The 24,375-nt window shown below is 37.7% G+C and overlaps 1 protein-coding gene across 11 annotated transcripts in view; it reads right to left on the bottom strand.

Annotated features, from left to right (window-relative positions):
* The window catches only part of MTA3 (metastasis associated 1 family member 3), a 220,144-nt gene that overhangs the window by 38,118 nt on the left and 157,651 nt on the right, over positions 1-24,375 (bottom strand). For 9 of the 11 annotated variants that reach the window (XR_003139724.3, XR_007403361.1, XM_049096186.1 and 6 more), the window contains exons 9-11: positions 12,999-13,187; positions 3,240-3,314; positions 866-924 (exon numbers count right to left, since the gene is read on the bottom strand). Coding sequence is in view for 9 of the 11 variants with exons in the window: in XM_049096186.1 (XP_048952143.1) it covers positions 866-924; positions 3,240-3,314; positions 12,999-13,187 (323 nt within the window). In the remaining 2 variants the exon portion in view is untranslated. The remainder of the gene's footprint in view (positions 1-865; positions 925-3,239; positions 3,315-12,998; positions 13,188-24,375) is intronic. The other 2 variants (XM_049096184.1, XM_049096185.1) reach the window with 1 other exon arrangement.

Here is a 24,375-nt window from a genome sequence, read left to right as displayed (position 1 = left end):
TGATTTAAAAATAACACGATTCATTGTCTAAGAGGACTCCTCTATATAAATGTATTAATATATCAAAATTCAATAAACAAAAGCCTAGGTATAAAACAACTATACTAAGTGAGAAAAATCTTGGAGCAGCACATAGAACTCTGTAGCAAATTTCATTTTAGTCCCCAAAGAACCTAATATAGCACTGTATACTCAGTGCTCAATAAACTAAATTTTCGTCAACAAATGAATGATTGAACTCTTACAGACCTCAAAAAAGACTATAATTCATTTAAAATGTAGCAAATGAGAAGCAAACTGGCATTCATTTTGATGAAAATGATTTCTAAGTCCCCAAAATAATGATGCTAGAATACCAGACACGTGAAACAACTGACACCTATTCATTATTTATTCAACATTTACAAAGTATGATTCTTCTTACTTTCTCTAACCCTTCTCCTAAGCAAACAATATAAAATCCTCAACCAAATAAACAATCTCCAAAGGGCAACGTGCACTGCATGCCCCTCAAGTCCATTCTATAACATTGAAATTTCAAAAGCTGCCGACTTTCTGAAAAACGTTTGCTTCAAATAACAGAGTTTCACAGGTTAGTTTTCTGCTGCTTTCCCTGCAGTTTTGATGGAAGTATACGACATGGCATCTTTCCTCTAGTCCTTTTGTTTGTCTCTCACCAGCCATTTTTCTTTCTAAAAAAAAATCACTGTAATGGTAAAATGGAAAGCAAGTCTAGTGCTTTGTAGTGTCAGAAAATAAAATATACAAAGAAATTCAAATTTGGCTGAAATTGACCAAGATGACATATTTTGTGTTCATTGAATTCAAACTATGAGAAATATTTTAAAAGATTTCTGTTACTTACTAAGTTGGGATATACACTTGCTTCAGTTTACTCTCAGCTTCTGCTGCTTTTAGACGTTTCTAATTCAAAAGATAGATAAAATATTTTACATACAATGCCTAATAATTATTACTACTTCTTGTCTTAAACATTCAAAAATTGCCATTTCAGGAAAGGTCTTTCTTTCATGTATATATTCTTAAACTGTGTTAATTTGTAAGACAAGTCACTGGAGGTACAGAACTGCAAATATTAATAACATTGTAGATCTAGATTTTAAAATTAAAGCAGTGATTAAGTCCATTTCCCAGTGCTCCATGAGTGAATGAATAAACAGGATTTATAAGTAACCATTTTTACTTTGCGAATTTAGTTTCTACTTTTTTTACCTTTCTGGGAGAGAAACACACACAAACATACACACACTTTCTTTGCTTTAAAAGAAATTTCTTTTCCAGAAATGATTCGTTTCCAAGGTCCATGAGAAAGAAAGAGATAACAACTCTCCTAAGTACAATAAAATAAGCATTTACCCTCAAATGTTAAGAGATATGCAATATGCAATAAGCTTTAAGGCCTGACTGAACTCCCATCAGATTTTAGGAGACATTAGGAGCCAAATGTAGGGAAAGAAATGGGGAAAAGATTACATAGTCATATCCAGAAACTGATCAACACAGTAAATGAATACCAACAAGGAAGAAAAACAATATGTTGCCAATATCCAAAAAACAAAAAATTACAAACCAGAATATAAGGCAGTCATCCATTTTCTCAATGAGGAGAATACAAAACATTTAAGGGGATAATTTAAAACTTTTAGAAACCAAGTTGAAATATTTAGAAATAATTTTATCCATAAACCACTTTTCAACCACCCATGATGTCATTACTCAACCGTCTCCAGGGACTTTTGGCCTTGAAAATCCCAAGTTTTCCAGAGTACATGGTCTTCACTTCTATATTGTTTGAAATAAGCACTTTTGGATTATGCATGATGTTGACACCAGAAACTTTTCAACAAGCCATGGATACGTATTCACTATTCATGATCTCGACAACTCACTGTGGTCATTTAAAAAGTGATCTTTGGGGCGCCTGGGCAGTTCAGTAGATTGAGTGTCTGACTCTTGGTTTTGGCTGAGATTTTGATCTTGGGGTCATGAGACTGAGCCCTATGTCAGGCTCTGCACTGGGCGTGGAGCCTGCTTGGGATTCTCTCTCCCCCTCTCTTCCTCTGCCCCTTCCCCCACTCGTTCTGCATTGGGCTCCCTGCATGGAGCCTGCTTCTCCTTCTGCCTATGTCTCTGCCTCTCTCTACATATGCCTCCCATGAATAAATAAAATCTTTCAAAAAAATTAAAATAAAAGTGATCCTTAAAATGTATTTTTATAGCATGCAACACTTGCCACTGTGTGATCACATAACTTAAGGAAAATAATCTCTGTGTTGAATATATTTGTTCCTTTCTTTACCAGCTCTAACCTGTGACTAGAAGAATATAAAAACAAATATTGACTGAAGTCACTGAGGAAAATGTGCCTTTCCCCAAAAGTAATAGTACCCAAATTAAGTAATTGAGAAAATTACCTCAACTTGGAACATTTAGGAAGAACTCAAAATTAAAAGACTCCCTACTTTTAGAAATAATTTTAGAGAAAAATTTATATATAGTACTAAAACATCAAACTAGTAAGATTAACTACTCTAATTAAGGTCAAAGACTCAGGGGAGATATATTTGACACAAATGTCATCTAAGGAGGTTCCAGATCTTTTAAAATATCTTCAACTGTATGGCTGATGGCATTGGTCTAAATTTCTAATAATCCGTAAAAATAACTTGTTCACATCTTAGGTCATTCCTGTCAACTATATTCACAAACAGATAAGGCACTATGCACCTGGCACGGAATATAATAGTGGTATCCTTCCCTGTTGTCTTTCCAAAATATTTACGAATGATGACTTCTGAAGTAAAGAAAATATGAAGACTAAAAAAAATTTTTTTGAGGACTAAAATCTTAAGCAGTGTTTTAAGGATGTGAAATTACATAAAGTTTAAAATAGTAAAGAAAAGATAAAGCAAACATATTTAAAATTAAGTGTATTGCTAAGAAATATTAAGATATGAACAGAAAGCAGTGCCTGGGTGGCTCGGTCAGTTTAAGTCCTGCCTTCAGCTCAGGTCACAATCCCAGGGTCCTGGGATGGAGCCTCCTGTTGGACTCCCTGCTCAGCAGGGAGTCTGCCTCTCCCTCTCTATCTGCCTTTCCTCTTTCTCACTCTCTTTCAAATAAATGAATAAAATAATTTAAAAGTTTTTTTTTAAAAAAGATATGAACAGAAAGCTCACACTAATGTAATTGTATTGGCAGCAATATGAAAAAATTACCTGTTGTACGTATCTGTCAGTAGTTTTCCACATGTAATAATATTCAATGATGCTAGTCAATGATTTCCAGGGGAGCTGAAAAAACATTCAACATGATAATGGAAAACAAACTACTGTAAGAAACTGCTTTCTTTTTTTAAAAAAATCACTTTTTAAAAATAATGAGGCAAATATCCACATGGAAGATTCATTCTAGGAGAAGTGTTTGAGAAAATTAAAATTCTTAGCAAAGGGTACCCCAAACAAGTTCGATTAAGTCAGAGACTCTAGTACAACACATTCCGTTTCTCACCTCCTGTTTTATTAAGGATTATAAATGGTAATATTTCGTGACCTATTCAGGAAAGTTATTCTTGGGCTGCAGGTGGGATTGAAGTACAATTTTTAGAAGTGATATTTGAATAGATTTAGCCTAAGTTCCTTTAAACTTCCAAAGATGCCAGCTACACCTGGTTGTCATTTAGTTCCAGCAAAGCAGTTCTTATCTTTTAAAAAACTGCTTTATTTTGACCTATTTTGTTGTAAATAAAATAAAAACCTCTGAAAGACAACATAGCTGAGTGTGACTTGTATTTGAGAAATAGGAAGCTTACCTTTGCTATTTTCCATAATGACTCAAAACTGGCCAAATGAGCTCCTACTAATGAGACCCACAACCAAAATGATATTCAATACATCCCTCTGTAAAGGGAAATCTGTTAGTCATCCAAGATGTAAATCAGAATAGATCAAACCTTCAAACAAATGACTATCGACAGCCACAATCTTTAGCTGTTGCGGTAAAATGGCAGATTTTACCGATAGGTGACTCAGCGCTCTCCCTGACTCCTAGCTAGCTTGCCCTAAGCTACCATGGGGATTAGAGTACTTCCCACACCCCACTGCTGCTAGGGGTCTGCTTGATATCGATGTGTACGATATCCACACCATTCTTATCACCTCCATAATTCACTCACCTGTTTGCTCTGAAGAGAAAACAGATGGAGTTTTGAGAAAGAAAATTATTTTAAGCTTAACAGGGTGGCAATTCCAACAGCAGTTACAAATGTGGCCTCCTTAAAGGACCAAGTCACACAGCCACTGGCAGCTGCATTACAGCTAAAGCAAGTACCGTTTTCCACAACCTAACAAGCAATCTAATGGAGTTCAAAGTGTCTGAGGGATGGTAAGCAGCCCACCACAAAACCTCATGGTGATGTCTGAGGATAGTCATGGGCATAGTCCCCCAGGGTTCAGAGAATAGTCACAGGCATAGTCCCCCAGAGCTCGAGCAAGCTAAGACCTTTTTATCTCCTAACTATTCTTCTTCTGAGAAACAGCCCCTGGCCTGCAATTACCTGGAAGGCTGAGAAAAAGAAACCAAGTGCCTATGTAACCTGAGCTTCATCATCAGACAGATTTTATCTAAGCCATAAAGTCCTAATCAGCTGTGCTCATCACCACTGCTCTCTCATCAAGAAGTACAGCTCTTGAAAGCACAAGTAACATATCCCAGTGTGTCTACTCCTGTTGCAGGATCATTTATCCCTCAACCCTCACGGCTTCATAAGCATTCCCTAGGATATGTCAAGTGAGAAGGAAAAAATCTGAATGCGGCAGATGGCTTTGCATGATATACTGGCACTGACCAGAGTGCTACTGCTGCAGCATTTCAGCCCCAAGCAGGAGTGGCTCTGAAGCACAGTGAAGAAGGGACAACCTTTGGGAGGGCAGGTCATTAGTCATCATCTGGTCAGAGGTACTAATCCATACCCACTCATAGAGAGTGGTTATTAACTGTCATGATGATTGGGGACTTGAAAGGAATCAGATCAGAAGGTTGGTAACATCGAGGCTTAGGAAAGAGGTTTATGGGAAGGATACCTCTGGATGGGCCCAAGTGTGAGGATATCTGTGTCTCCATGCTTATCAAAGGCTCCCTCTGGAGAGGAAGTTCTCATTAGTATCAGCAGGACAAGATGATCTCCTCTAGAGCTCTCTCAGTCAGCCTCCTTCCTAGCCAAAACAATGACTGCTCAAAGGACACAAACAAACACAGAGGCAAGCAGACAGAGATTACACATGGGTACTATTACATGGATGTCCTCTCACCAAATCTGATCTGATTACTCCAGGTGTCCAATCTGCAAGGAACAGAGTATACTGGGCTTCCAACATGGCACCATTCCTGGTAACATGTCAGTTACATTAGACTCTCAGCATCCTGGAATGAATAGACATCTTGTTCTTGTTGAATAGACAATTATTCTAAATATGACTTGCCTTTTTTGCCTATAATGCATTAGCTAGCAATACCAATCACAGATTTATGAATGACTTATTCTCACAGAACACTGCTTCTAACCCAGGGCTCAGAACCCTCAGGAATAAAGGTATGGGTCACCCTACCAGATTAAGAACACTGGCCATCTAAGGAACTAAGAGGAGAATAGTAGAGGAATTAGATTTTGAATGCCAACAAAGGCCTCAGGCTAAGTATCAGAAACAGAAAGAAGATGAAAGAAGCTATCTTTCTTTCTTTCCTTGCTTGGTATAATGATTTTCCTTCAGTAGCCCAATTCCCTTTCTATTTTTATATAAGGTCTGTTGATGGTAGTTTTACCTTTACAATTGAATGCATAAGTAACAAGCTATAAAGACAAGTTGTGACTAAAACCAGAGAAGGATGCTGTGACATTAAATTTGAAGAAAAAGTACCACATTTTCTAACAATTCAGGGATAATTACAATTGTTTAAAAAGTTGATATATGGAAAGGAAGCATGTACAGAAGGCAAGGATGACGTTGAGTGGTGGCAGATATTATCCACCCACTTCCAGCTTACCTTCCTTAAAGATCTAAACATTTTCCCCAGATACCCTCAACCAAGGATGCAGACATATGGGCCATGTTTAGGCAAGCTGACAAAATGACATCCAGATAGAGAACTGAGCAACATAAGAATGAGGCTGCATGCAGGGAGAATGAACTGTTTGGCAAGAAAGATGGCTGAGGGGCGCCTGACTCAGGCAGCTGAGTGTATGACTCTTGATTTTGGCTCAGGTCATGATCTCAGGGTCCTGGAACTAAGCCCTGCATAGGGTTCTACACTCAGTGGGGAGTCTGCTTGAGGATTCACTCTCTCCCTCTCCTTCTGCCCCTCCCCCTGCTCCCTTGCATGTACTCTCTCTGTCTCTTAAAATAAATAAATCTTAAAAAAATATATATCATGAGATATCATGTTGAGATATCATGTTCTTCTGGGGCATCTGTGTTGACCTTTCTGCCATCCATACTTAACATCATGGTTTCCAAGAGGTAGAGAGCATGGATGTTTCTACTGTTCCTGGAAGTCTAGTGTCCAATGCTGGTTTTCTGGTCTTCCCCGGGATTCTGTAAAAACCCAATATGCTATATTCCTTTTTGCTTAAATTAGATACAGTGAATCTTGTACTTAGCAACTAAGAACCCTAATATAATACATTTATTCTTTATTCTAAACTAGGTGAGGTTGAGTTTCTCTTATCCATAATCAAAAGCACTCTAGCTCATACAAAGGTAGAAAGTAAAGTGTTCAAAGAATAGGCCCTAGGTATGTAGCATTTGCCTTTTTAAGAATTTTATTTAAGTAATCTCCACACCCAAGGTGGGGCTTGAATTCATAACCCTGAGATCAAGAGCTGCATGCTCTTCTGACTGAGCCAGCCAGGCACACCAATGTGTGGCCTTTATTGACAGTCAAGTTGGAGCAGAAATTAAGTTTCTGCTAGAATGTTGCCATTGCAGAGTTAGATACTGTTCTTGGCTTTAAAAGTCCAGCTGTGAAGCATCTAAACTTGGATCTCTGGCCCACCTGGAGGTTCTGTTAGCCTGTAATAAATCTCTTTCCTTAAACTAGCTCACTCAAATAGACTGTCATCTCCAATTACGGCTTTCCAACTCCCTTCAAGTTCACTCACCTATAGTGGAAGGCTAGAATGGAAATACTGTATTTCTGAGACTCCCTTGTGATTTATTCTTCCAAACAGATGTAGAAGACCTAAATTCAGAAGTGAATTAAGCAGGATAGAATGGTGCACAGGTATCTGTTTAGCTGCAGCAGAGCAAAGAGGCATAAAATTGTCCTAGAGCCATCAGCTCCACTAGGGGCTTCCTAATTCCAAAATCATCGTTAAAGTAGTATAATCCTGGAACAGAGGTTGTTAACCTGCCAGCTTCCCACTTCCTGGACAGGGCAGAGGTAGAAGCTCCCCTGCTGGACCATTTCAGTAGAACGTTCTGATGTCCATCCTGGAGCCTATTTCTCCAACCCTATCAATTGACTCTATATTATATAATATATAAAACTATAAAAATAATTATCCAAAATCAAATCCCATTCTGTTTAAAATAGCTTTTGTAATTTTGTTATCTGCAACTGAAGTTCAAATGATAAAACAGCCAGGAAATATCCTCTGCTGAAAGAAGTTTCTATGGCAAGAGACCTGAATGCATGAAGGAACACAGACTTTACTGTTCTGCACTTTTATCAGGTTCCTTTGTATATTTCAGGTCCTGTTTCTCCTTAGAATATAAAATCTACAAGAGAATGTCATTCTCACCCTAAAAATGAGGAGAGAAAAAAAATCCAGATAATCTAAAAACCACACCAATTCTTGAGCCTATCATGGAGCTAAATTTACAAGACAATAAACTGAACTGAATTCCAAAGTCACTGAGTAAACCCTAGACTCATGAAACTCATGAACTATTTTCACTTTGGCAAAGCACAAAATAAAATAAAATAAAATAAAATAAAATAAAATAAAATAAAATAAAATAAAATAAAATAAAATAAAATAAAACAAAACAAAATAAAATAACAAATAAAATAAAACAAATAAAAACAAAGTAAGAAGAAAACAGCCAAAAATTTACCAAATTATTAAAGGCCAACAGTGAGCTAGGGCAACTGTTTAACATCTATGGGAGCTCTAAGCACTAGGGGAATCCATCCACATTTGCCACGGATCTCCATCAGGTGTTCATCAGAACACTTGTAATCTCTCTCTCTAATAAATAAATTAAAACTTTTTAAAAAAGGGTCAATTCAGGGCAGCTCCAGTGGCTCAGCGGTTTGGCGCTGCCTTCAGCCCAGGGTGGAATCCTGGAGACCTGGGATCGAGTCCCATGTTGTGCTCCCTGCATGGAGCCAGCTTCTCCCTCTGCCCCCACCCCTCTTTCTCATGAATGAATAGATAAAATCTTTTTTTTTTTTTTTTAAAGGGTCAATTCATTACGAGAAGGTAACAATCCTCAATGTATGTATCCAGTAACAGAGATTCAGCATAATTAAAGCAAAAACCTACTATAATTGAAAAGAAAAACAGGAAAATTCACGGTCATAGCTAGAGGCTTTCAATACTGCTCACTCAAGAACAGAACAGGTAGACAGAAAATCAGTAAGGCTCCAGAAGACTTAAGTACCACCATTAATAAATCTGACCTAAGTAGCATGTATAGGACATTCCACTAAATAGCAAAATATCTCTTTTTTTCAAGAACACATGGAATATTCATAATAATGGACCATATACTGAGATAAAAAATCAATCACATGTAAAAAATGTAAAATTTGATTTTTTTTAACAAAGTATGTTTTCTGATCACAACAGAATTAAACTAGACTTCAGTAACAAAAATATAGGGAAAAATCACAAATATGTGGAACTTACCTCTAAGTAATCCATGAGTCAAAAAAGAAAATCAGAAGGAAAAATGAAAAATACTCTGAAGCAATGAAAATGAAAACACAACTTATCAAAATGTAGAGAGGGGCCCTAGAGCACAGGGCTTGCTGAGGCTGAGACAGGAATACTGAAGAAGCCCTCCCACATTCCAGGCCCTGAGTAAAGCACAGGTAAGAATCTGAAGTCTGTGGATGTTCAGATAACCTCCTATTCACCCCTTCATTGAGGGAGGGACCTGCCCCTCAAAAGAGTATCAGGTGGCCAGACGGACAGCACACAACACTGAAGACAAACAGCAGAGACGCACAGTGTTTCATTAGTCACAGATACAGCCCACAGGAAGACAACACCATGTAGGGCCACAGTGAGTCACTAGGGGCTGGGGAAGTAAGGTTCTGTGTAGCAAGAAGGTGAGGTATATCCTGGTTTGGAAAAGGTTCCTATGGGAGAATGGGCCTGGCTTGTCTGAGTAATTCTGCAGGCTGGCAAGGAAGTGAAACCCATTGGGTTGAAGGAGGAGCAGGGGGAGGTGCTAGAAGAACTGGGCAGGTGGGGAACCTTTCCTGCTGGGTGAGGGGCAAATCTGGAAAGAGCAGTGGAATTCAGTTAAGTTCTGGGGCCCAGTGACGCTCAAAATGTCAAGGCAGTACATGAAATTTTAGGCCTTCCAGTACAGTGGTACCCTGAAGGTAAACAGGACAACAACCAAATCCAAAACTGGCCCAGCTACAGATTAAATTAATATATTAAAGGATCTGGTTAAAAAGGTAAGACAGCACACATGAATAGATGGGAAATTTAAACAGAGATGAAAGGTATGAAAAATAAATATAAATGTCAAGCAAAACATGCTATCATATTTGAAGAATTCCTTTAACAAGTTTCTCAGTATACTGGACATAGAATTAGTGTACTGGAAGATAGATCAATATAAATTATACAAACTAACATACAAACAGATTACAGCTCTTGGAAACTCAGTAGAATGATTACAAAAAAAAAAAACACACCCAGGTGCACTGTAGTAATAAAACTGCTAAAAACACAAAAGAAAAGAGAAAAGAAAAAAAAAAAAAAAGAAAAAAGAAAAGAGAAAATCTGAGCACACAAAAAAAGAAACATTTACATACAAAAGTACTTCTCATCAGAAACTATGTGAGCCAGAGAGACATCTTTAAAGTATTGAAAAAGAAAAAGAAGAAAATGAGTTCCATATAGAGTACATTTTTGTTAAAGAGGACAGAAGATGATTTTGAGAAGAGGCAAAAATCACTGTCAGCAAAACATATACTACCAATAAATGATTACATTACAAAGAAAGGTTCAACCTTAAGCTTCAACCTTAAAAAGACAGTAGGAAAAGACAAAGCACTTAAGCCTAAAGCAAGCTGAAGAAAGGAAATGACACACATAAAAGCAGAAATTGATGAAACAAACAAAAATCAATCAAACAAAAAACTGGCTCTTTGCAAAGATCAAGAAAACTGACAAACTCCTAGTTGGACTGACAGGAAAGAGAGAGAAGTAAATTCCCAGTATCAGGAATGAGACAGGGAGCATCACTAAAGCTCCATCCCCAAGACCTTCAAAGGGTAGTAGGAAATTATTATCTATTTTATGATAACAAACTAGACAACTCAGGAGAAAATGAACAGGGAGAATGTGGTTGGCAAGCCAGAGGAGTAGGAGATACCTGTCTTTGTATCTGACAGCTATCGACAAATAAAAATAGCCCTGGAATGATGGATATAGTAAAATAAGAAGCTATGGCAACACAGTGGAGCAAAGAACGAAAAACAAACACTCAGAAAGGATCACTGCAGAGGTAGGCTTAGTTGAGACATCTGGAAATGGCTAAGAACAAAGAAGAAGGGTAAAAGCTATCAGTATAGGCCACATGGTGGGTGCCACTGTGGTCCCAGTGGCCTACTCTGCAGAGGAGCCAGGCAGCCATTGCCACTGAGGACCTCAATAGCCATCAGGACAGTCCCCGCCATGTTCACAGCCTGAGAAAACTGACAGCTTCTGCTACTGAAGTAACCAACTGCCGTTGCTGATACTGACCTCCTAGAGAGGGAAACGCTGCTGCTCCCCTCCCAGATGACAATGCTGTGTCCCTACCCCAGGAACAGAGCTCCCAGCTCCAACTTTCAACCCTGTGAACAACCAGGACCCCAGAACCCTGGCTGCTCCACATGCATCCGCACTGTAGACCTTGATTCCATGTCTGTTCCACGTGTGTTCATATCTCTGGCACTGACATAGCAGGCTAGCCAGCACCTAGACCCTAGACTGCTGTCATTGCTGTCATTCTGCAAACCTACATGCTTCACTCCTAGCTCTGTAGTGGTCCAAGCATGCTCACACCTCGTGCTCACTGCCATGGCAAGGGTACTCCAAAGCTGGATCCAATGCTGACAGGGATCCCTTTGGCAATGATATATCCCACGGGAGAGAAAGAGATCAAGAGGTCCCCAGCAGCCTTTGCCACCAAAGACCCTAACAGCCTTCACTGCCACTGCAGATACCTGGAGCACTGGCTGTTGAAGGCTCCTGCAATTTAACTGACACTGACCCCAGCTGATGGAGCCAAATATACGGTATGCTTATGGGCCTTCCCAAGAGCTGGAACCATCAGACTTGCCCTTTCAACACCCTTGCACCCACTGCAGGTGAAGGTCTCTCCCCACTAAAACCAGTGGGTAAATTCTGATAGAGGTGACTAGTAAATCAAATGCACAAACATCAACACAAGGCTATAAGAAATACAAAAAATTAAGGAAACATGACATTACCAAAGAAACAATTTTCCAATAGCTGACCCCAAAGAAATGGAAATCTATGATTTCCTGATAATGATTTTAAAATAATGGTTATAAGGAAGCTCAATGAGCTACAAGAAAATATAGACAGAACTGAAATCAGGAGATAGACTCCAAAAGAAGGAAAATAATATACAAAATAAGAAGCTCAAAAGAGACAGAAGTCACACACACACACGGAAATCCCCAAAACCTGAACAAAAATTCTAAAGCTGAAGAATACAATGAATTAAATGAAAAATGCCACACAGAACACCAAAAACACATGATCAAGCAGAAAAAGAATCTGGAACTCAAAGACAGGTCATTAGAAATTATCTGGTTAAAGTGGAAAAAAAAGGAAAAAATAAGTGAAAGAGTGTATCCAGTTAGCAGAAGGAAAGAAGCAACAAAGGTCAGAGGAGAAATAAATGGAAGTATAAACTAGAAAAACAACAGAAAAGACCATTGAAAATAAGAGTTACTTTTCTGGAAAGATAAACAAAATTGACTAGCCAAAAAAAAAAAAAAGTCTGAAATGCACTCAGAAATGAAAATAAGGAGACAATACAACTGATAGTGCAGGACTACAAAGGATCACTAGAGACTACTATGAACAATCACACACCAACAAATTGGATAAGCTAGAAAGGATGACTGTTATAGAAAGCTATCCATGGACTTCTCAAATAGAACTTTCCCCATTTCAAAGAGATTATAAGTTTAATTAAAGAGAGCAATTCCACAACTACAAAGACAAGAGGAAACACATAAGTGCTTAAGTAGGTAAGATTATCTAGTACTTAAAATGCAAGTAAGATACCACATATCATTAAGAGGAGTCAAAGACCAAAAACTCCTAAAGCAAATTTTCCTACTCTGCTTGGTACAGGTTGTTTCCATATTAAAGGTCCACATCAAGTTCAGGCTCAACAATTAGTCATCCTACTAATATAAAAATATAAAAGGTCTAAAGGAGAGTAACAAACTCAAAAAGCAGAGCTCAGAAATAGTGCAAATGGTGAGAAAAACTATCCATATCTTAAACTTGAACTCAGAATCTCCTAACCCTGGGTCTTATAATTACTTCCCCAAAGAAAAGTCAATTTTCTCCCTCTCTAAGACTAGCCTTCATTCCACAGGGAGCAGGTAAAAATTACTAAGTCACAGGCTTGCTAAATGGTTTACCAAATTCCCGATAAAGACAAAACACTCTTATCCCAACATTTTATTTGCAATTTTCTACTTACGAAGTCTTGACGTATGTCATTGAAGTCTTTGCCATATTTTTCCAGGGCCTCTTCAAATAAACTAGCTTCAGAGGCTGACCACTCTTCCATTTCATCTCTGCATAAAACAGGTCCTCCAACTGGTACTAAGACACTAATGGCACTGCTCAAATCATAGCTGTGCCTATACAATGTATCCATAGCATGAAACTAAAGAAAACAAAATGGAGAGAAAAGATAGCCAAAATGCAAATTTCCTAGGTTATTTAAAAACAGAAATACTAAAATGTGTGATGCACTTAAAATTAACACTAATACACTCAACTGTTTTTTAAGTAACAAAATTAAGAAAAATTTAAACATCAGATTACTTACAGTATCACTCATTGCTTTAAGAAAACGGTGATTTGTACCTTCTAAGACGTGTATTTTTAAAAATGCAAAAAATAAAAAAAAATTTAAAATGCAATCATTTGTCATAGTAACCTAACCATGAAGATCCAGAGCCTCTAGGTGTTAAACTGGGAAGCCAGTAAGTTTCATCATCCTCTTGGTTAACGAGTACCAAAATCACTTCAGCTACTATACAGGGCTGGCACAGCCTTTCTTGACATGGGGAAAACAGAGTATGTACCAGAGAGAGAAAAAAAATATTCTCAAGTTGGATTAAAAGAATGATGTCCTAAGAATGAGAGATACAGAAAACAGTGGAATTGAAAATGATAGTGACACCAAACAAAACTACACATTCATGTTAAGCAAAACAAAATTAAAGTACATATCCATGTGAAAACAGTAACGTGGTTAGGATTTTGTAAGACCAAGAACAGATACCCAGGCTTGCTTGGATTGGTTAGGCTGGGGTAGGTTTCCTACAAATTTCAAGAGACAGTGATATGAAGAGTAATTTAAAAGGAAGAAAGACAGATTTCTTGGCTTTTTGCAAAAAAAGCCAGATTTCCTGGCTTTTTGCAAAAGTACCTTGGGTCTAGCTTACTTAAAAAACATGCTTCAGGGGATTCCTGGGTGTCTCAGTGGTTTGGCGCCTGCCTTTGGCCCATGGTGTGATCCTGGAGACCCGGGATCAAGTCGTGCATCAGGCTCCCTGCATGGAGCCTGCTTCTCTCACTGTCTGTATCTCTGCCTCTCTCTGTCTGTATCTCTCATGAATAAACAAAAAATCTTAAAAAAAAAAAAAAAAAAGCTTCTTTTCAACAGAAGCAGTGAATAAACTTAGGTCTCAAAATTTTAAGCTTTGAAAAACCTCAAATGGTTTTTCTACCAGAGAGAAAGAGATTCACTTGTAGCATATATGCACATTTGTATGTGTAGCAGGAAAAGAGCAAAACAGGATGCTCTGCTCTGCTGTGTCTGGATAAGGTGTGGCCCAGATTTGATTGGCAAGGGGATCAAATTCTTATCAAGAGAGAACTAGTTCTTTTTTTCTTTTTTTAATTTTTATTTATTTACAATAGTTACACACAGAGAGGGGGTGGGGGAGAGAAAGAGAGGCAGAGACACAGGCAGAGGGAGAAGCAGGCTCCATGCACCGGGAGCCCGACGTGGGACTCGATCCCGGGTCTCCAGGATCGCGCCCTGAGTCAAAGGCAGGCGCTAAACCGCTGCGCCACCCAGGGATCCCGGGAGAACTAGTTCTATTTAAACTTTCTAACACATGAAAGCAAGTCTTGCACCTTGTATACAAAGCATCTTCTGAAATTTTCACAAAATGGAGATAGCATCACATCAATTTGACAACATGTTTCTTAAAATTTAGCTTATAAGTGAGTTCCCTATACATATAAGAATATAAAATTAGGGCAGCCTGGGTGGCTCAGTGGTTTAGCGCCGACTTCAGCCCAGGGCATGACCCTGCATGGAGCCTGCTTCTCCCTTTGCCTGTGTCTCTGCCTCTCTCTCTGTGTCTCTCATGAATAAATAAATAAAATTTAAAACATATATATAAAATTAGCTCCAGTATCAACTAACATCTACTAAAAAGAATTATTGGCTACAGCATGCATTAAAAAGATATTTACACTGTGATACATTAAGACATTGAAAAAGGGTCTAGAATAGGAATTTGTTGATAGAACTAAAGATGGGATTTAAGATCTACAAACACGTTTAAGGTATGTTAACTTACTGCTTTAATAAGGATTAACATCTCTCTTAAATAAATCACTGGATTCCACAAAACAAAGGCAAGTAGGAATTTCATTTTCTATTCCCCAGGTATAATCACACTGACCATGTATAGTGTCCTTTGCTATATGTGTCACCATTATGGAATAATAACTTCAGTTTTCAAAAGAATTTCTTCTCACCCTTCTGCCACAAGGGTTACAAAAATGTTAGAATTGATCTTTATTCTTTGCCTGTGTTCTGCAAACTTCAGAATCAATTGAACTCCACTTTTTCTAGCTAATCTCACTTGACAGATTCAGCAGTTTAACAGATTCAGCTAAACACGTTTACATTGTCCCTGAAATTATTATTTGTAGATAACTGATCTATGAAAGTGAAAACAAAATCCAATAGCATTTAGGGATCCTTTCAATTAATAATGTATTACCATAAACAATTATTTTTGAAACAAAATTTACAATGGATAACAAAACTGAAAAAGATACAGTGATATTCAAAATCAATAATTATATAAATGAACTGTGCTGCTGAGATTCCTCAGGAGGTAGAAGTAATTTTTATAATTAGCAGGTGCTCTGAAACCAAAAGTCACACAATTAAGTGAGTTTTTCTCAGCTGATATTATACCAGCCACTCAAAGCATGAAAGGATATTCAGTCTTTTGTTCATGTGATATGAATGAAAATACTTTTCTTAGAGGTACTCTTAAAAATGATAGGCTATTATTTAATAAGGTTTCAAAGAACCAAAGCAATATCATAGCCTTTATAAGTGATTAGGACCATAATCTGAAATGATTAAATTGTTTCAAAGGTTCTGTTCTTTACAGAGTGTTACTGAACACTGAAGTATTTGCTTTCAGAAGACTAACTCCTGCACTGTCACAAATCAAATGGAAAGAATGGGTTCAACTTGTAGCTGACCGGAGACTATGAAACCCCCAAAGCCCACTTTAAAACAGCCCAGAGGAGAGTATCACCATGATTAGTATGTGCAGAAAATAAACATCTCATCAGACATATGCATTGTGGAATCCCTAGGGAATAATTTTATTGAAATTGATGACCAACTTCACAAAGGAAATCGGGATCACATGATGTGCTAGGAGTCCATATTAACCTCATTTTTCTGACACACATAGGTGGCTCCTTTTTTTTTTCCCCCAGATTTTATTTATTTATTCATGAGAGACACACAAACACACACACACACACACACACACGGGGGGGGGGTGGGCAGAGAGGGAAGCAGGCTCCATGAAGGGAGCCCGACATGGGACTCGATTCAGGGTCTCCAGGATCACGCCCTGGACTGAAGGTGGTGCTAAACCGCTGAGCCACCCGGGCTGCCCAGGTGGCTCCTTCTGAATTAGTTTTATATAGTCTGATCTTACCCTAAAGAGCTCTAAGTAAAACATAGACAAGGCAACAAGTGAAGACTCTCAGAAACAGACTAAGATACAGGAGTTTGATGTATGACTTATGGTTTATCAGTAAGATAATAAAAATTCCAAGAGCTAGATATGTAAAAGAATACACTGGCTGATTTCTTTCTTTCTTTTTTTTTTTTTTTTTAAGATTTACTTATTTGAGAGAGAGAGAGCACACATGAGCAGGGGGAGGGGTAGAGGGATGGAGAGAAGCAGAGAATCTCAAGCAGACTCTGCACTGAGGGTGGAGTCCTACACAGGACTTGATTCCAGGACCCTGAGTCAAAATTAAGAGTTGGTCACAGAACCGACTGAGCCCCCCGGGTGACACTGGCTGATTCCATTTAGATGAACTTGGAGAAAAGTAACAATCAATGGGAAGAGAAGTCAGAATAATGATTTCCTCAGAAGCAGGGGATTGTGGTATGGGGTGGGGGGAATCACTGACTGAGGAGGGGCATGAGGTAATCTTTTGGGATTCTGGTAGTGCTCTTTATCTAGATTTGGATGGTGATTATAAGAATGTATACATATATATATATATATATAAGTTTAAAAGCTCTGTACCTAAGTATACTTAATACACTTTACTGTATGTATATCTCGATTTAAAGATGAAGAATTTAAAGACTAAATGCAAAAAAACTGAATATCTTTCCTCTTAAATACTTTGCAAAGATACCATGTTTTTAATAGAGATACAGATACACAAGACAAGATCCATTCAAATCTAAATTTAAAAAAATCATAAGAACTAAGCACAAGCTGTTCTCTCTGCCAAATAGTGGTGAAGGTGTTGTCACATTTCATCTCATTCATAACAGATGGAGATGACAAACAGAAATATTTTAGGAGAAAGACTGACAATGAAATCTTGGCAGTGAAATTCTCATCTTTTGTTCATTAAGTAGAATCACACTATGGTAGACTGGATTATTATTCAGCAAATATTCACTCCCTCCCCTGGACCTCCATAGGAGAGTATACTTCCATTCCACTGATGTTGTGTCTGTCCACGTGACTTGACTGGCAAGTAAGATATTCAAAATATGTGATATAATAGAGCCTTGACATGTGTTTGCATGTCTGGACTTGCCCTCTTGAGCTATTGGCTTTTGTCAGCAGAGGATGAGATATGCATGAAGTAGATCTGGACTCTTCCTGCAGTTTGGCACCTAAATTGGCCTGGTCTAGTTCAGCAGAATCCTAGACAATCTGCACAGAGTAAGAAATTAATGCTTATTATAAGCCACTGAAACACTGGGCAGTGTAATAAATCTGTGTTTTCCCTTTTGAGAATAAAGAACTTATTCACTCCGTGCTAGATGTGCTGTGGGAAGATAGCCCTTCAAAACGTCCCATGGAAGGCAGCCCAGGTGGCTCAGCAGTTTAGCGCCACCTTCGGCCTGGGGCGTGATCCTGGAGTCCCGGGATCGAGTCCCACCTTGTGCTCTCTGCGTGGAGCCTGCTTCTTTCTCTGCCTGTGTCTCTACCTCTCTCTCTCTCTCTCTCTCTCTGTGTGTGTGTGTGTGTCTTTCATGAATAAATAAATAAAATCTTAAAAAAAAAAAACCAACAAAACGTCCCATGGAGTTGACTGAGGCCTTCATTCATACAGCATCATAGCCCATCTTCTTCTTCTGTTCAAACTTGCCTCTTTCCCTTCTCTTCTACTCCTAATAAATTTCCTACATACAGATCTCCATCTTAGAATCTGTAGCTACATGCTACAGCCTGTAACATGTAGCATTATTTTGGCCACAGCTAACTGACACACGTATATATTCAATCCTAACTATTGATTTGCTCAGTTACCATTTTATAATAACTTCATAAGTATACCTCAAGCACAAACTATAGCATTAAGAACACCAAGTCTATTTAAAAATTAATAAGCATATGGTTTTTTTCAAGGAGGTGAATATAAATTCTTATGAGTAAACTGTAAACCATGATCAAAGCAAAACACTTTATATATAAAAGAGAAGTATGCCATCCATTCTCCATTTTTGCTTCAGTGCATAGTACTCAAATCAAAATCCCTCATTCATCATAAAATTTGTTAAGACATAGTCGTCATTCACTCAAATCAATCTATAAGACACCCGGAGTCATGTCCTTATTTTAAGTCATATCTTTTGAGTAGTATCACAAGAAAGCTACATGGGTGGCAAGGCCACAGTAACCCTATGCCCTAAATGTCATTTGCATGAGCAGAACTAGGAATTCTTCCCCATCCCCCGGGTAATTCTAGACACCAACCAGACAAATATTTATCAACTGTGTGAGGACAGGCAACCAATGCAGGCAAGGGGAGGCTAAAATAATTCAGGAAGAAGTGTGACAGGTAAGCTTCCATACTGACTTGAGCTTTTACCTTGAAGGCATTTTCTAGATTGCTACAAGACAGAAGAGATAAAAACAAAGTTTCCTTTTTACTAGGCTGAGTTAAAAGTAGGTAAGACCTGAGGAGTAAAATCCTATGGAGGTTTATATTCCAGGCCCTAAAGGAAATCCCAATATATTAAAAGAATTGGTATCATACATGCTCTTGGACCACAACCCCCAAGGCAATTAAGATAAATTTATGAACTTTATTTCCTTGGAAATTAACTCACAATTAAAAGCAAAATTATAAAGTAAATTAAGAAATACTTAGAACCAAGTGATAATAAAAATATTATATAATCAAGGTATACAGGTACATTTACACTCTTAAACACTGATGATGGAAAAGTGAACAAAGTTGATGGGCTCTAGTCAGTCTTAAAAAGCTGGAATGGGAATATCAGAGTAAATCCAAAGAAACATAGAAGGAAGAAAATAATAAACAGTGAAAAAAACTAAATAGAAAACATATAATTTAAAAAATCAACTAAACTCTTATTTTTTTTAGATAATAAAAAAGAAAAATCAGGCAAAACTATCAAGGAAAAAAAGGGAAATGACACACATAAACATTATCAGGAGATTTACCAAATTATTCCGATGAAAGAATAAAATGAAAACTTACATTGATAAATTTGAAAATTTAGGAAATTTCAAAAATTTCCTGAATTAACTGATCAAAATGAACTTAAGTAGAATAAAAACTTATTCTAATTATTAATCAAATTATAGCCACAAGCCAAACTAAGAGACATTCTACATAATAAATGCCATGGTTATGAAAGACAAAGAATGAACTGTTCAGGACTGAAGGAAATTAAAGCAATACGACAACTAAATGCAATAAATGATTCTCAAGTGAATCTCTGACCAGAAATTTTTTTCTTTTGTTATAAAGAACATAACTGGAACAACTAGAAAGTCTCACTAAAGCATTTAGACTAGATAACAGTACTATAATACCACTCATTTATTGCCTTATGATATATTTAGAAGGAAGAATAATTTCATGTTTCATATTTTTTTTTACTGCAGTGATAGTCTTATTAGTTTTATTTCTAATTTACAGCCTTGGAAACATGAATAATACTCAAGTTTTAGGAAACTGAGTTTAAAAAAAAATTAGGAACTCTCAGTTAATTTTATATTCATTTTGAAGACTATTTCTGATATAAACTAATATCCAAAAGGTTAATCTAAACATTTCGGTATTCTACGGGCACCTGCGTGGCTCAGTTAAGCAACTGACTCTTGGTTTTAGCTCAGGTTGTGATCTCAGGAGTATGAGATTGAGCCCCACATTGGGCTCCGTGCTTAGCTTGAAGTCTGCTTGGACTCTCTCCCTTTCCCTTTGGCCCACCCTTAGGGTCTCTCTCTCTCTAAAATAAATAACTCTTTAAAAAAAAAAAAGATTTATATATTCTGCTTAGTAAATGTTCCTTTAAATGTTGTAAGGACTGTGATTTGCACCATCTTCAAACTCCCAGTGCCCTCAAGGCCCTATATGAAATAAGTGATTTCAACAGAACTCACAAATGAAGAGAACAAAGTAAATGATTAATGGCTAGCATTTTTTATAGAGTTAATACCTGAAGAATAAAATTACTGTTGGTTAAGTCAACTTTCTCTTTTTAGGAAAATAAGTTAATCAGTTTTTCCTGTTTTTCTAATGGGAAAAATTTTACTGTAAAAATTATAGCTTGTTTAAGGGGAAGATTTTTAAATCATATAATCTCCTTGTAACATTATATTAAAATGGAGTGCTTGGGTGGCTCAGTGCTTAAGCATCTGACTTCAGCTCAGGTCATAACCTCAGGATCCTGGGATGGGGATCCCTGCTCAGCGAGGAGTCTGCTTCTCCCTCTCCTTCTCCTCCTTCCACCCTATCCTCATGGTCTCTCATTCTCAAAAAAAGAAACCCCCCCAAAAAAACAAAAAAAAAAACCAACCACACCCAATTACATTAAAATGTATGACTGATCATAATCTAATGACTATATTCAAACTTGATAATCTACAATGACAGTAAATATGGCATGACAAAAGCCCTTTTAGACTATCAATAATGCTATAAAATCAGAAGAAAGTAAGTGAGATTCAACAAAATTGGAAGGAAAATGTATCATTGTTATCATCATCTCAACAAACAACTAGTATTACTAAGCCCTCACTGTGCCAAATAGGATTTTAAATGATTTACAAGTATTACCATGTTTAATTCTCAAATTGATGCCATATGGTAACTCAGAGCTAGACTTTTCCAGAGGCTGGAAAGAGGGTGCCAGAAATCTTGTTCAGGACACTGAGACATGGTATACTCTCTCTCCCAGTGAGGACACAACCTCAAGAGCCAGAAGAGCCAAGTATTTGTGAATATTACCTTAAACAAAGGCGTATTAACTGTCCAGTGTAATTTTCTCTGGAATGTTGATGGAAGCGCAGAAAGACTTGTACCATAGCAACAAATCACTTATCTTCTACGCAATCCAGGCCCCCAATTTCATAGAGAGTTCTATGCCTCTCAGAGAATCCAGGTGCCCAGGAGAAACTACCCTGAGGCATGCTCTGGGGAGCCACTGTAGTTCCATCAAGTTCTAGATGCTTAGACATATATACCTGCAATTTATGGACATGTGTCTGTATACCCTCTTCTTGTCAAGAGGTAACCCCCTAAGGCAGCACAGATATGTTTTATATTATTATTATTCCCATTGCAGATGCTGCAACTCAGGCACGGGGATGTTAAATAACCTGCATATGGTTAAATAAATCATGAGCTATAGATCCAGGGGAAAACTCATAGAATCATAGAAGTATCCATTTGTACCCCCATGTTCATAGCAGTATTATTCACAATAGCCAAAAGGTAGAAGCAACCGAAGTTTCTACTGACAGAAGAATGAATAAACACGATGTGGAATACATGTATGATAAAGTATTATGCAGCCTCAAAAAAGGAAGGAAATGGTGACACACATTACAATACAGATAAACCTGAAGACATTATGCTAAGTGAAATAAACAACATACAGAAGGGCAAATATTGTATGGTTGCACTTATAAATAGAGAATAGTCAAAATCACAGCAACAGAAAGTAGAATGGTGGTTGCTAAGGGCTGGGGGACAGGGAGTTATTATTTAATGAGTACAAAGTTTCAGTTGGGGAAGATGAAAACATTCTGGGGATGGATGTTGGTGATTGCACAACAATGTGAATGCTTCATGCCAGAACACAGTACACTTAAACATTGTTAAAATGGCAATTCTATATTGTGCCTACTTTACCACAGTTTCTTGTTTTTTTTGTTTTTTATTTGACAGAGAGAGAGCAAGCGCACAAGCCAGGGGAGCAGCAGAGGCAGAGGAAAAAGCAGGCTCCCTTCCCACTGAGCAGGGAGCCCAATGTGGGGCTTGATCCCAGAACTCTGGTATCATGACCTGAGCCAAAGGTAGATGCTTAACCGGCTGAGCCACCCAGGCACCCCATTACCACAGTTTTTGAACAAGTATATCCAATGTCTAAAACATTCTATAATTCCTGGTCTTTAGACTGTGTATGTTCAGCTCCAGTGACACAATGAAATGAGAATTCAAATATAATCACTTAGTGATGAGATGTATTCAATAAAGATTTATTAAAATCTAAGTAACATTTTAACAGAAAAACCTACTCCAGTGACCGATTTCAATAAGAACCTATTGTCTTATGTGTCAGAAATAGAAACTAATTTAAATATCATTCTCAGATATTTACTGAACACCTAGAATATATACCAAGAACTATGCTCAGTACTGGGAAATCAGTAGCATGGAAAATGAGGATACAATCACTCTACTAATGAACGCTACAAGCCAGTATGTAAGGAATTGGAAGAAGAGAGCTAGAGATACACATTAATAAGATAATCACAAAAATAAATGTCTCATTATAAATAACTACCATGGAGGAATGTGGTTGGTTCTCTACATGAGCACATCACAAAGTTAACTGCCTTAGATGGATGAATTAAGCAAGATTTGAAGAAAGATGAAGTGTTATGGTGGGGCTGTAAGAGCATCCAGGCCAAGGGAAATGAAGTTGCAGAGGTCCTGTGGCAGGAGGCAAACCTCAGAACCAAAGGAAGGCCACAGTCTGGCTGGGTCCCAGAGGACACAGGGAGTCAGGGCCAGGGACTGGACAGAGTGGCCAGGCAAAACTCCTCAGTTTTTTTTGACTGTTTCAAGGATCTGGGTTTTTCCCCTGAAAGCATTAAAAGCCACTAAAAGGATGTAAGGTAGGAGATAGCAAAGTCAGAACTGCATTTTAAAAAGATTAGATAGAAGAATTAGAGATGTTCCAGGATTTAGTCTCCTCCCTACAAAATCAACACAGTCTGACCTTTCTCAGAACCAGACTCAGCATCACAAAGTCTGTCTCTAGTACTGATTCTGTCACTAATTAAATATGAATCTTTATATAAGTTACTTGACTATCATCTCTAATATTGTCTATCCTTGAAGACTTCTAAGGCCCTGGAAAACTCAAAAAACTCTTTCTCAGATCCTATCCTCCAACTTGCTTTAGTCCTCAGGGTCTAAGGAAAAGAGAAATCTAGTGCCTATATAATGACCTGTTCTCTGAGACTGAGGCTCCCTACCAATGCACATGGCATTCCGTCCCTCCACATATAGGGTGCAGACCACAAACAGGAAGTAACAAGGTAGGCCTCCCACCAACTCCCACTCACTGACCACTTCGGGGTTTACTTTGTTCTAAGGAATTCTGTTTCCACAAGGGAGGTCAACATAGAGTAAATGGATTTTCTTCCTTTGCATATTGTACAAAGTACACTTTACATTTTAATGAAACAAGGATGAAATCTATAAAGCCTCCATGACTTCAATTTTTTAACAATTATAAATCTTATCATGTATCTTAAGACTAGCAGTGTTTGAAATTCAGTCTAGCTATGATTTTAATAGATCTCAAAACAAGGACGTCAGACCTAGTGATCTGCAGGCAGCTTAATTATCTGCTCCCAAAACACTACAGGTGATTCGACAAGTAGCATACAGAGTCTAGGATAAACAGATGCTTTGGATTATGAATGCTGAAAGCCAACTGTAGTCCTTACAGGAAAAGCCACAAAGAAAATGACCTAGACCAGGCCAACTGAGTTGTAGCAGTTCTATAACCCTTCTCTGCAGTGAGAGGTCTTCAGATACAAATCTGGGTACATGATGGAGATAGGTACAACTGATCTATACAGACCTGAAAACATTGAAAGAAAAAATAAGAACCTGACTCTCCAATTCAACAGAATGATGAATCTGATTTGACTGAATGGCACAAAACAACTTGCCAGCTTTCCATATGATCCTTTTGGAAAACAATCTGTAAAACTCATATTATCGACATATAACTAATCAATATTTAGCCATTCCACTCACTT

Source organism: Canis lupus, chromosome 17 (genome assembly GCF_003254725.2).
Source record: "Canis lupus dingo isolate Sandy chromosome 17, ASM325472v2, whole genome shotgun sequence".
In the NCBI taxonomy this organism is placed as follows: domain Eukaryota; kingdom Metazoa; phylum Chordata; class Mammalia; order Carnivora; family Canidae; genus Canis; species Canis lupus.
The sequence above is the reverse complement of the archived record's forward strand: the minus strand, read 5'-3'. Positions and strand labels throughout refer to the sequence as shown.